Source organism: Salmo salar, chromosome ssa14, assembly GCF_905237065.1.
Source record: "Salmo salar chromosome ssa14, Ssal_v3.1, whole genome shotgun sequence".
Classification (NCBI taxonomy): Eukaryota; Metazoa; Chordata; class Actinopteri; order Salmoniformes; family Salmonidae; genus Salmo; species Salmo salar.
The window spans coordinates 27,140,566-27,154,090 of record NC_059455.1 but is presented as its reverse complement, the minus strand read 5'-3'; the positions used below and the strand labels follow the sequence as shown (position 1 = coordinate 27,154,090).

Sequence of the window (13,525 nt, the reverse complement as noted above, 5' to 3'; positions counted from 1 at the left end):
TAAACTTTTGACTACTTTAATACACAAGTGAATTTGTCCCAATACTTTTGGTCGCCTGAAATGGGGGGACAATGTACAAAAAGTGCTGTAATTTCTAAACGGTTCACAAGATATGGATGAAAACACCCTCAAATTATACCTGACAGTTTGCACGTTAACCTCAGCCATTGCATCATTTCAAATCCAATGCTGGAGTACAGAGCCAAAACAAAACATTTATCACTGTCCCAATACTTTTGGAGCTCACTGTATGAACACAAATAGCACCAAGTCAATTAACATGCCTGGGGTATTACTCACATCTTCAACTCCACTGTGGCGGCTATGTGTTTAGTGGAAGTCTGTGGGTAATTTATCCTTGTTTATTGATTACAGCGATTACTGGGTATTTCAAATTGAAGCGTGTTTGGAAAGTCTAGATTTCCCATTCAATTCATTTTCTACAATTATCCTTCCCACATAGGAAGGAAACGAAGACAGCAATTACTTATCAAAATGACAGTAATTTAAACTTCAACAAAACAGCACGTAAATTGTAATAAAAGAGCTGGTTGACTGTTTCATAATAACCTTTGGTGAGAAAAACAATATTATTTATGTCTCATTTATCAGTGATATGCAGACAGTATGGTGTAGCAGCACCCAGTAGGCTAGGATACCATTTGTTTCAATTTACATCATTTTTATATGGTCCCCCTGCCCTCCAGGAGACCATATCATGGCTCCATGCCATCAAACTGAATACCGGTATGCAATCAAACTGTGTAGTTTCTATCGCAATTAACTGAAGCCATTTATGAAGTGATGTGGCTGCATACAGATTTAATCAATGAAGAGCACCATGGGGGGGGGGGTGTTATAATATGTCCCATTCTTCTCAATAATAACCATCAGTAATGCCTGGGTGTATAACTGTCAAACCTAGCAGCTTCATTTGCTAGTCCATTAACACAGCAGTAATGTGGCTATGATGCATGTAATGGTATCAGCATACACACACCCGGGGCACCGTCCTAGGATAATCCTATCTGTAATTAGCTAGCTCTGTGGTCGATGCATCACAGCGCTGTTAAAGACAGAGCTGTGGAAGGAAACATCTCTGAAGGGATCATTTAGCTCCCCTTAATGTGAGATGAGAAAATGTAACATGCTGAATGTGGCCTATTGGTGTAAGAAGAAGTCTAGTCTCTGATGTGTGTGTAGAGTATCAACAGCTTTCAGTTTATTTGTCACGTGTGGCGAATACAACAGGTGTAGACCTTACAGTGAAATGCTTACTTACAGGCCCTAACCAACAGCGTAATTTTAAAGTAAAACATAGGTATTAAGTGAACAACAGATAAATAAGGAAATAAAAAACAACAGTGAATAATAACAGTAGCGAGGCTACATACAGACACCGGTTCGTCGGGCTAATTGAGGTAGTATGTACATGTAGGTATGGTTAAAGTGACTATGCCTAAATCATTGGCTTCCTGTCTGTGGTGGACTGCACAGTCCCTAGTGTTATGTGATGTTTAAGTCTACTCCCTACCTGTTTGAGCTGGGTCATTAGTGTATCAGTGCTGGAGTGCACCAGTTGCTTCTCCTCCCCTTCTTTCTTCCTCTTCTTGTAACGAGAGGCGGGCCTCTCTCCTCCTTTGGGGTTCCTCTTGTTCCTGCCTTTCCTCTTCTCCTGTCCTGTGAGCAGTGGTCCTGGGAACTCTGGGAGGCCAGAGAGCTGTCCGTCTGAATACGCCTGGGAGAAGGTAGATGAGTACTTTGTCAATTGTCATAGAGACACTGGTAAGAAAGCAGTGTCTCGTTTATCGGCAATCACAAAAATACAGCATTATCTACCGTAATTTCGGGACTATTGAGCGCACCTGAATATAAGCCGCACCCACTGAATTTTTGAAAAAGTATTATTTTGAACATAAATAAGCCGCACATGTCTATAAGCCGCAGGTGCCTACCGGTACATTGAAACAAATGAACTTTGCACAGGCTTTAATGAAACACGGCTTGTAACAAAAATAAATAGGCTTTAACGAAACACGGCTTGTAACAAAAATAAATAGGCTTTAACGAAACACGGCTTGTAACAAAAAATAAAACATTTGCAGTAAACAGTAGCCTACCAAGAAAGTCATTGGTCACTATCTTCCTCCTCCTGTGCACTGAAACCATCTCCTTCGGTGTCGGAGTTGAATAGCCTCAGAATTGCTTCATCCGATATTGGATCGTTTTCATTGTCGCTCTCGTCACTGTTTGACCTTAACCCGTTCGGCAATTTCATTGGTCTAATGAAAGCTTCATGCCGCCAAAAAACTGAGCACGTCACAGAATGATTTTTTTTATTTTATTATTTTTTTAATTTGAAAGCGGCAAAAATCCATATATTAGCCGCGTCATTGTTTAAGCCGCGAGGTTCAAAGCGTGGGAAAAAAGTTACGGCTTATAGTCCGGAATTTACGGTACATAAAAAAAACATGACATTGAAAAGGATGATACCACGCTGTTCATAAATAACTTTTACAATTCACAACTCTTAAGTCTTTTGGGTATTTCCGCCAACACCACCATTATTTTTTAGCAGGAGAAGATCTGTGAGACCATTTCATGAATCATGACTCAGCCTAAAATACTGCCTCCTACTATGACTCACATCAGTTTGTCACAGGCAGCAACCCATTGGACTGATTCACTGAACCATACTCGGAGCCTACTTGGCTGTGACTCACACTGGCTGCTCATCTACCTACATAGCAAGCTAGCGGTCACTGTGACTCAATGGAGGCTGGTGGAGGGAGAATTCGGAGGATAGACTCATTGTAATGAATGGAACTGGACCGTTCCATTTATTCCATCCCAACTGTTACAATGAGCCTTCACCAACCTCCACTGTCGTGCCTCATCTGCCAGACCGACTCACCCCGTTGCTGTCCATGGAGCTCTGCCTTAGCATCAGGGCCTTGCAGTCTGTATCCGCCTCCTCTTCCTCAGACCTCAGGCTCTTGTCTGACCGTTGGTGGGGAAGCCCTGGTCCATTAAGAGGGGTCTGCCTGTTCTTCAACAGGTGTTTGAGGAGCTCGTTGTTACCCCCAGATTCCCCTTTTGCTCCCCCGCCGTGGGAGGGGCTCTGTACTGCAGCTCCACCCTCCTCCTTCACCGTGCCCATCCCTGAGCCCATGTGCGAGGAGGTGCCATCTCTGGGTCCGTGGCACTCGGTGCTCTCAGTTTGCTCCAGCTTGATGTTGCTGAGGATGCGCTCCTGCTCCAGAGCTTGGGCCCTGGCTAGGGAGATGTCTGATGGGAGGCTACCCATCCCTACAGGATGCCCAACACCACCCAGCCCTCCACCCAGCCCTCCAGAGAGCTGCCTCTCCAGCTCTGAGTGGCTATGGCTGGGGGTAGAGGTGGAGGAGCCCAGTAAGGGGGACCTGGAAAGGTCTTGGTCCCCGAAGAGGTGGGCGTTGTTCCTGGTGGGTGTGGAGGATGTGTCTGACCGGCAGGGCGTCAGAGGGGCAGTCAGGTCAGAGCGCGGCGTGGACGGCGTTTTCACAGAATCTGCATCGTCATTGTCTTTCTTCTTCTTCCTGTTTCTTTTCTTCTTGCCATTCTCATCCGGGATGATGTTGGAGTAGAGCTGGATCAGAGACTGACCCGAGCCGGGGAAGTTGGAAGGCAGGGGCGTGGTGGAGTTGCCACCCCCAAATGGAGGGCCTTCCCCAGGCATCTGTGGCATCACGCCTGGGCCGCTGAACCTCCGGGGTCTGGGTGGACCCTGGGCAAAGTTACCCTGTAGTACCATGTTATCAGGCCCAAAACCAGGTCCCATGTCCTGAGGAATCATTCCGTTACCCATTATGGCCCTCCGATCTCCGCCTTGTATGAAGGCCCCGGGAGGAGAGCCCATCCCTGGCTGCATGGGCTGCTGCAGGGGGAACATCGGTCCTAACTGCTGCATGAAGTCCTGGGGCAGCTCAGCATTGAAGAACGGCATCTGAGAGAGGGGCACCATGTTCCCCCCGTCAGGCGCCAGCATGCCTTGCTGTTCCATCTCCATACGTTGTTTTAGGGCACGCTGACGTTCTACTTCCTGCATTAGTTGGACCCTCTGCCTCTCCTGCTGCTCTCTCAGCCTCTCCCGACGCTCTCTCTCCTGGAAGCCCTCACTGAACGGGTTGTTGTCGTCAAACTTCAAACCGGAGCCCTGTGGGGGTTTGACCCCGCCAGGTTGAGGCTGAGGCTGGTTTTCCATGGGCATCTGCTGGGGCATTTGGGGAGGCATCTGCTGGGGCATTTGGGGAGGCATCTGCTGGGGCATTTGGGGAGGCATCTGCTGGGGCATTTGGGGAGGCATCTGCTGGGGCATTTGGGGAGGCATCTGCTGGGGCATTTGGGGAGGCATCTGCTGGGGCATCTGTGGGGGCTGCTGAGGCAGGTTGCCCATTGGCAGCTGAGGCTGCTGAGCTGGGTTTCCCATGGGAACCTGAGGGGGCATGGGAGCTCCAGGATGCCAGCCTGCTGGTGCGTTGGGCATGGGCATTCGTTTTGGGGGGGCGTTTGGCTGGCCTGGATGGATTGGCACCTGCTGCACCATGGGGTTCATAGATGGGTGGTTCATTGGAGGCCCACTTGGTACAATGCCTTGTATTGGTGGCATCCCTGGCACTGCTGCTGGCATCACAGTGGGAGGCATGGCACTGCCACCCTGCTGCTGCTTCATTCCATACTCCTCGATCAGGTCAGCATGCTCTTTCTGCTGCTTCCGGATCTGAAAGGACAAGAACCAAAAATATATATTACATAAGAACATGGACAAACAGCTGGCAAGACAGACAATAACAATTCAACATTTGTATTGACATAATTCAATACAAATTATGACAATTACAAGGAGCCTTGAAAGGATGTTTGGTCAACTGAAGGAACAAAAGTCTACATTTTGGTCTGGTCTCAAAACTTAGTTCCAAGCAAGAGCAGTTTGAGGGTTGAATTGAGCGCATAGCCTAGTGTTAGGGTAAGACAGCGGTATAGTACTGATGAAGAAAGTGACATTACGTACCTGCTCCAGCTGTTTCTGCACTACACTCTGCTGCTCCGTCACGTGTTTGAGCTGCTCTGCGTCCTCCTCAGGGAACTCCCTTCCAGCCTTCTTGGCCGTCCTCTGCTTGGCACACAGGGCCTTCTTGGACTTCCTGTGGGCGCCGATCTTCTCCTCCAGAAACTTCTGCTGCATCTGGAGCAGCTGCTGGGTCTCCTGGAGCCACTCCTCGTACTGAGCCCTCTGCGCATTGTCTGAGGGAAGCGACAGAGTGAGTTTTCATAGTACTTATGTACATTAACAATATTTTTTACAAAAGCATTGTGGGCTAAGCCTGATAAAGCCAAAAATATCTAAGGGGGAGACAGAATTTTTTTATTTTACAGATTTATACCATTATTGAACTATGGCTCATAAATCAAAAGGATACATTTACTGACCATTGTGAATGTTAACAGAGGTGAACTTACTGACAAAACCTGGTCCAAAATTGGGAGGATTGGGCCTTGTCACTGAGGGTGTCAGCTTGCCATCCTGGTTTTGAAATTGACAAACAATAAATTGATGTTATAATTTGTGTTTTCCTAGTATGCTTGGTGTGTGAAACACGACTTAAGAGAGCTGACTTGGTTAAGTGTTTCAGTTACCTGTCCAACGGCCTGTGGAGGAACAGGGGTGCTTTCAGGACATGGTGCCGCAGGACCAGGTTGAAACCTGTTTATGACAATTGGTGTCATCCCCATGTTGTTTTGAACCATGACTTTGTTGATGCCTTTCAGAGCGACCATCTTTGCTTTCATTATAGGGTCAGTGATGGCGTCAAAATCTACAGACCAAAAAAAGTGCGGTCAGCAACTTGCCCATTAGAAAAGACACATTCCTCTATGCATATCACTGACATTTATACTGTTTACTACTCATTTAAAATGTGAAAGTGAATAACTCGTTTGAACTGGCATAAAGCATTTAGCCTAAACAAAAAATGTCTAGTTACCGATGTTGGGGAAAAAAGAGTCACTAGAGGAGCGTTGTCTGATCATGGCCTGCATCTGCCTCTGCTGCTGCTGCTCCTGCCTCTCCTGGTCCAGCAGGTCCTGTAGGAGGAGGGGCTGCTCCTCCAGCAGCAGGGGTCTGTGCCCCCCTGGCCCCGCCTGGCCCAATGTCTGGGCCAACAGGGCCTGCTGAGCCGGGGTCAACCCACTCTGGTCCATCTCAAAGGTAGACATGGATGCTTCTCCTTCTTCTTCTCCCCTGTTAGTTGGATCCATGGTTTGAGATCCCATACTAAGTCCAGAGTTGTTCTGAGTGTCTTGGTTTGGCTGTGTCATAGAGTTACCACTGCCTTGATTGTCACAGGTGGAGTCCTCTGGTTGCTGCTTGATTAGTAAGCTAGAAAGTACTGGCGTGGAGGCAGAGAGCACTCCTGATTGCTTGTTAGTGTTTCCGTCTGCTTGTTGCTCTGTCCTCTCATTGGACGTCTGAGACAGGTTGTCTTTGTCCTCCATTTTGATCTTATACTCCGAAGGCAGGGAGGAGGCGGAGCTCTGGCGGCAGCTCACTTCCTGTTTCACATCATCTGTCTTCTCGGCCATTCCCTCTGACTTCCCCATTCCAGACGTCAAATTGGAGAAGGAAGATGCAGCACCGCCACAGCTAGAACTCCTCTTCTCAGACAAGGCCTTCTGGAAGTCACAGGCGTCGCTGTGGTCTTCCATGGGGTCATTAAGGTCCAGTTCCTCATTGAACAAGTCCTTCTTGACGTCGTCCAGATCGGGGTCCGTGTACGCAATGATGTCGAACTTCCCCGACGTCAGGAAGTCGTCCAGGTGCAGGTCATTGGTCTCTAGGTCTAGGTCTTTGCCGTCTTCTTCCGGATCCAGATTTAGGTTGTCCAGATCGGCATCGACTAGGTCTTTCACCTCAACATCTTCCAGGTCTTTGACGGCCGATTCGACTGTGTCCAGTTTGTCGTCCACTCCGTCATTGTTGTTAGCCATGGAGACTCCTCCCTGACCATCACTCTTCCCAGCAGAAGACCCAGGTATCATCATGGAAGGAGCTGACATACCCTGGGTCTCGTTCGAAGCAGGGTGGCTCATGGACCTCATCAGCTGGGCTTGCCTTGGCATGGCTCCCCCCTGCATCTGGGCCTGCTGATGCTGGTGGAGGGTCTCAATGTTGGAGGACAGCTGGCCTTGGCTCATCTGCTGGTCCCCCATTGACTCCATCATCCTGGGGCCTTGGTTTGGAGGCAACCGGAATTCAGGCCCTCCCATGAAACCAGGAGGCCTCTGGGGTTGGAGGTCGGGATCCATGTTGTTCCCTTGCATGCCAGAGGACCCGAAAGGGAGACGAAGCCTGCTGTCAGGGGCTCTGTGTCTCAGCTCGATGAAAGGCTGGCCCATAATGTTGTGCTGTTGCATTGGCACACCGCTAGGAGGGAAATGCTGGGGTAGCCCCATAGGTTTGCCCCCCATGGACTTGGCCATATCTATAGACATGGAGCGTCTCATCCCCGGGTGGATGTCCTGCATGGGTTGAGGGCCTCTGGGGAAGAACTCCTGGCTACCATGAGGTCCCGGCCCACCAGGTGGAAATGCAAACCTGAGCAATCGAAAGAAAAAAAAGATTTCAACACTTATTCCAGTGCCGAGTTACCTCCGACACATTCAATCTAGAGTGACTCCGTTTTTTCGTAGACTAAGAAATTCATGAGTCATACAAAAAATAAAGTCTTATTTATTAAGTCTGTAAGGACAGTAATTCCAGTTACAAACCTTGGCCCCTGATGTCTGATATTAGGATCACCCGAGTATTGTCCTATGGGGAACTGGCCCTCATTAGGGAAAGGGCCTCGCTGGTCCCCTGGGAAGGGTCCAGATCCAGGGAACCTCATTAGTCCACTCATGGGGCCCGGCCCAGGGTAGGGTGGAGGGGGCCGGCTGAACATCTCGCCCTGTTGTCCGTGGCCCTCGTGCGGCCAGGTTCGAGGTGTCCCAGGGCCAGGGGCCATGATACCAGTGTTCTCCTGGCGGATGGCACTCCTCTGCTGCTGCTGCTTCAGGATCAACTCTCGGATGCGTTGACGCTAAATAAAACAACATGAGCTGTCAGACCTCCAACTAGATAATTCATGTTTCATGCCAGAACTCTACTGAATATTTGACTGAAAAAAAAGTGATAGAAATGTATTAGCTATTAATTACCGTGGCTTCAAGCTTGCCAAGGGATACAAATGTTTATTTAAGTGAATACTGAGACGGGTGAAATTTATCTGGAAGATAATACTTTAAATGAAGATAAGAGCAGTTTAAATAGCGTCAGTCCACCTACCTGTTTGAGTCTCTCCTCACTGTCGGCCAGAGAAACACTCTGAACCTCAGAAGGGGTTCCAGGCATCTGGGAGGGGTTTTGCAGCTGTCCTCCAGGGTCCTGGCCCTGCTGCTCCTTCATATCTGGTCTGTCTGCTGGCTGTGGACGTGGGGTCATGGGCGCCTGCTCGTAAGGATCATGGATAGGCGTCTGGTTGGGCCGTCTGGACGGCGACGGAGAAAATCCCTCATCGGCTATCCCACCGTGATGCTTTGGTGTCTGTGACCCAGGGTGTGGAAAGGGAGCATCTTGGAGCCTAACGCTTTGAGGAGGGGAGAAGGGATCCTGGTTCCCCATGGGACCAGGCCTCTGCCCCTGCAGTCTGCTCAGCCTGTCAGTCCCCATCCCTGGCTGCGGGGTGCTTGGAGCCTGGGCGTACGGGTCATTCAGCATGGGCCTGGGGGTCTGGGAGAACATGTCACCGCTCAAAGGCCTGGGTGTTCCAGGTTGACTAGCGTAGGGTTCTATGGGGGCTAACCTCTGGCTGCCTGGGGACTTTGAGAACCTGGGGGGCCGAGGGGTACCAGGTTGCTGTGTGTAGGGATCCATGGAGTGCCCGGGGGACATCCTCTGACCGGGGGGCTGGGGGTGTGGGTGAGGGTGGTGGAAATGGTTCATACCAGGGCGAGGGGTGTTGGGCTGCTGGGAATAAGGGTCAGAGGGTTGGCTGTAGTTGTCGTTTGGACGAGGAGTGCCTGGAGGTCGAGCATAGCCAGACTCAAAGAATGGTCTGTTTCCAGGAAGTTGGCTGATAAGGTCATTCATAGGTCTAGGGGTACCTGGCATCTGAGCATAGGGGTCTGATGAGGGTCCTGGGGGTTGGGCAAAAGGGTCATATGTGAAGTGGTCGGGCCTTGGAGTAGAGGGAGCATGGGCGTAAGGGTTTCGGTTGGGTAACTGTGCCATTGGGCCGGGCTGGGGGAAGGGGTGGCCCTGGGTATGGTGCTGGGCCATCCTCGGGGGACTGGTGAAGCTATCATGAGGTCGAGGGGTCAGAGGGGCCTGAGCGTAGGGGTCTCCCTGCTGAGAGAACCGGTCTGGGGGATGAGGCATTGGTCTGTTGAAGTGGTCCTGGGCTTGGGGTGGAGGCATGGGGGTCTTGAACAAAGACTGAGGGACTGAGCCCTGCTCATTGCTCCCCGGGATGGGAGCTAACAGAGGTCTGGAGTAAGGGTCTGACAGGATCATCCTGTTCTGAGCCATCCGTTGGTAGGCCTCTTGGCGGATCATGGGTCTAGAGTAAGGGTCTCCACGCACTGGAGAGCCTATCAGGGGCCTTCCCTGGGGACCCTGGTTGACTCTAGGTGGGCACATAGGCTTCAGGAAGGGGTCAATGTCCCCAGCAACAGGCCTGGGGGTGTCAGGGGGCTTGGCATAGGGATCCATCTCCCTACTCATAGACGTGGGGGAGCCAAAAGCCTCATGAGCCGGAGATGTGAGCCTCCCTCTGTCCTGTTGCTCCATCAGAGAGGTGGGAGACTTGCCAGACTCCATGGACATCCTGCGACACGCGCTGGGCCCCAGAGTTGGAGGTCTGGGGGTCCCTACCATCTTGGCATAGGGGTCCCAGGGAGAGGAGGGTCTGGAGCTGGATGAGCCAGGGGAGAACACCTGGGGGGACTGGGGCTGAGAGGACCCCCCTGAAGGAGGGGGAGGAGGAGGCCGCAGGAACACATCTTCAGGGGGCCCCGAGGTGGGCGTCCCTGGGAGTTGACGTTGGATGAAGCCCTCTTTCCCCCCGGTGCTGTGCTGCATGGGGGACATGCTGCCGTTGCTGCCGTGCTGGGAGGAAGGACTCTGGTTGCCGCTGTTGTTACCGTCTCCCTCCGACTGGCTGCCTGACTGCTGTTGCTGCTGCTGCAGCTGCTCGTTCTTCACCTGCTCCAGCTTCTGGGTGGCTTCGATCTTGGCTTGCTGCCTGCTTTTCTGTCTCATTTGCTGTTGTAGGAAGAGGATGAAAGGGCAAAACATGTTTAGTCTTAGAAATAGTAACCTGAACAAGCAATGCATGTTTGCTTAGCACCCTAAATCCCAAAAGACCAAAAAGGAGACTATTTAACTACTGTTTTGGTTTTTTTTGGAGGGGAGAAAAGACTTCCTAAACTGCATCTGAACTGGTTGCATCTCACACACACTAGCATGCCTGCATACACTATTACCTCACCTCTCTGAATACAACCTTACCTGTCTAAACTTCCACTCTTGCTCATGCTCTGACTCTTTGGGTTTCAAAGGGTCCTTAAAGAGCAAGTCTGTGTCTAGCGGTATGTTGGGGTCAAACACCTCGTCGGGGGGCTGCAGTGAGGCGGGAGGCTGCTGGGACAGCGGCAGCTGCTGCGACTGCTGCCTCTTCAGACTCTCGTTGGACATCTGCACCTTGTTGATGCGCAGAGCAGCCCGGTTGTCCCTCGCTTTTTGCTGCAGAGCAAAATCAGTCACAGACACACACGCGTGCAGACACAAACAGAATAAATAATTTCAGTTGGTGCCATGGAAACCTTAGGAGACTATTACTATTTTTTTTTTTCAGTCGAATTTTTTATCAAGTGCATGTCCTTAAAACATGGCCTCTGCCAGATAAAATGACTTCTTCTGAACGTAATTACAGGTTCTGTGTGAGGTTAACGCTGAGAACTGTGGTTCTTCTGTTAATAGGGTCATCTGTGAACGGCTGGATTTGAAATAGCACTGGCAACAAAAATGATTTAACACTTTTAGTCTGACTCATAAAAAATACCGGATCAGACTAAATTATTTGGGAATCTCACATTTCCAATGGATGTCTACTGGGGACAACGTAATCTAAGCAGAATGAAAGGCATCTTACCACATACGGGGCCCTGTCTTGCGAACTTGCTTTCCTCCACAGCTTTGCAATCTGTTTGACTCTTGTAGACCAGTCTAAAGTGACAATGTTTTTTTTATATTAGACCAACAACATGCTGCAGCTCAAGAAGGACATCTGATATCGTCTTCAATTCTGATACCATCTTCAATTGTAAATGAAGTCATGGTAATGGCTGGATATGCACAAAGATGTGACTGGGACACACACACCTGGGAACTCATCCTTGAGGCTGGGGAAGTTGACATTGGTGTAGAGGACAGGGGCTACAGTGGCTAGCTCCCCCAGAGTCTCCTCCTTCTCCCACTTCAGTGTGCTCCTCTGGGCGTTGGACATGGCCTCCGCCTCGCCCCCCTCAGCCCCAGGAAGAGGGGTGGTGCCTGGACCACCGTGGACAGGACCAGGACCCCCCTGCCATGAACCCACTGCCTCTCTGGCCATCTGATTAAACTTTCTGTCCCTGTAGGAAGGACACAAGAACACGGATTTGAGAAATATAACAGTACCAGTCAAAAGTTTGGACACACCAACTCATTCAAGGGTTTTTCTTTATTTTTACATTGTAGAATAATAGTGAAGACATCAAAACTATTAAATAATACATATGGAATCATGTAGTAACCAAAAAAGTGTTACACTAAATATATTTTAGATTTGAGATTCTTCAAAGTAGCCATCTTTTGCCTAGATGATAGCTTTGCACACTCTTGGCATTCTCTCAACTAGCTTCATGAGGTAGTCACCTGGAATGCATTTCAATTAACATGTGTGCCTTGTTAAAAGTTCACTTGTGGAATTTCTTTCTTCTTAATGCGTTTGAGCCAATCAGTTGGATTGTGAAAAGGTAGGGATGGTATACAGAAGATAGCCCTATTTGGTAAAAGTCCATATTACGACAAGAACAGCTCAAATAAGAAAAGAGAAACGAAAGTCCATAATAACTTTAAGACATGAAGGTCAGTCAATGCGGAAAATGTCAAGAACTTTAAAAGTTTCTTCAAGTGCAGTCGCAAAAACCATCAAGCGCTATGATGAAAATGGCTCTCATGAGGACCACCACAGGAAAGGAAGACCCAGAGTTACCTCTGCTGCAGAGGATAAGTTCATTAGAGTTAACTGCACCTCAGATTGCACCCTAAATAAATGCTTCACAGAGTTCAAGTAACAAACTCTCCTCTGAACAGTTGATGTTGAGATGTCTGTGTGAATCAGGCCTTCGTGGTCGATTGCTGCAAAGAAACCACTACTAAATGACACCAATAAGAAGAAGAGACTTGCTTGGGCCAAGAAACACTAGCAAAGGACATTAGACCGGTGGAAATGTGTCCTTTGGTCTGATGAGTCCAAATTTGAGATTTTTGGTTCCAATCACCGTGTCTTTGTGAGACGCGGTGTGGGTAAACGGATGATCTCCGCATGTGTATTTCCCACCGTAAAGCATGGAGGAACTGAAACCGTCTGTGTTTTATTTAGAATTCAAGGCACACTTAACCAGCATGGCTACCACAGCATTCTGCAGCGATAAGCCATCCCATCTGGTTTGCGCTTAGTGGGACTATCATTTGTTTTTCAACAGGACAATGACCCAAAACGCACCTCCAGGCTGTGTAAGGGCTATTTGACCAATAAGGAGAGTGACCTGGCCTCCACAATCACCCGACTTCAACCCATTTGAGATGGTTTGGGATGAGTTGGACCGCAGAGTGAAGGAAAAGCAGCCAACAAGTGCTCAGCATATGTAGGAACTCCTTCAAGACTGTTGGAAAAGCATTCCTCATGAAGCTGGTTGAGAGAATGCCAAGAGTGTGCATACAGTAGCTGTCATCAAGGCAAAGGGTGGCTACTTTGAAGAATATAAAATATATTTGATTTGTTTAACACTTTTTTGTTTACTTCATGATTCCATGTGTGTTATTTCATGGTTTTGATGTCTTCACTGTTATTCTACAATGTAGAAAATAGTAGAAATAATGAAAAACCCTTGAATGAGTAGGTGTGTCCAAACTTTTGACTGGTACTGTACAAAAGAACATGTAGTTATCATTTTCATTGTTTGGTAGACCACAAGCTTCCTCCAGTAACTGAGTCACAGGCAATGCTTGCAATTTGATGTGTTTGAATCGTGTAGTTATGCTACTTACTATGTACTTACTATGACTAAGATATGTGGTTGTCCCACCTAGCTATCTAAAGATGAATGCACTAACTGTAAGTTGCTCTGGATAAGAGTGTCTGCTAAATGACTAAAATGTAAATGTTAGGCAGATACATTCAAATAC

The 13,525-nt window shown here is 48.9% G+C and overlaps 1 protein-coding gene across 6 annotated transcripts in view; it reads right to left on the bottom strand.

The window, feature by feature from the left end:
• Positions 1-13,525, bottom strand: part of LOC106569192 (histone-lysine N-methyltransferase 2C) — a 138,321-nt gene that overhangs the window by 19,585 nt on the left and 105,211 nt on the right. For all 6 annotated transcript variants that reach the window (XM_014140291.2, XM_014140292.2, XM_045694148.1 and 3 more), the window contains 11 exons: positions 11,459-11,706; positions 11,229-11,302; positions 10,586-10,819; positions 8,363-10,339; positions 7,807-8,117; positions 6,024-7,633; positions 5,677-5,855; positions 5,500-5,563; positions 5,051-5,283; positions 2,915-4,759; positions 1,535-1,738 (listed from right to left, as the gene is read on the bottom strand). In XM_014140291.2, the coding sequence (XP_013995766.2) occupies positions 1,535-1,738; positions 2,915-4,759; positions 5,051-5,283; positions 5,500-5,563; positions 5,677-5,855; positions 6,024-7,633; positions 7,807-8,117; positions 8,363-10,339; positions 10,586-10,819; positions 11,229-11,302; positions 11,459-11,706 (6,979 nt within the window). The remainder of the gene's footprint in view (positions 1-1,534; positions 1,739-2,914; positions 4,760-5,050; positions 5,284-5,499; positions 5,564-5,676; positions 5,856-6,023; positions 7,634-7,806; positions 8,118-8,362; positions 10,340-10,585; positions 10,820-11,228; positions 11,303-11,458; positions 11,707-13,525) is intronic.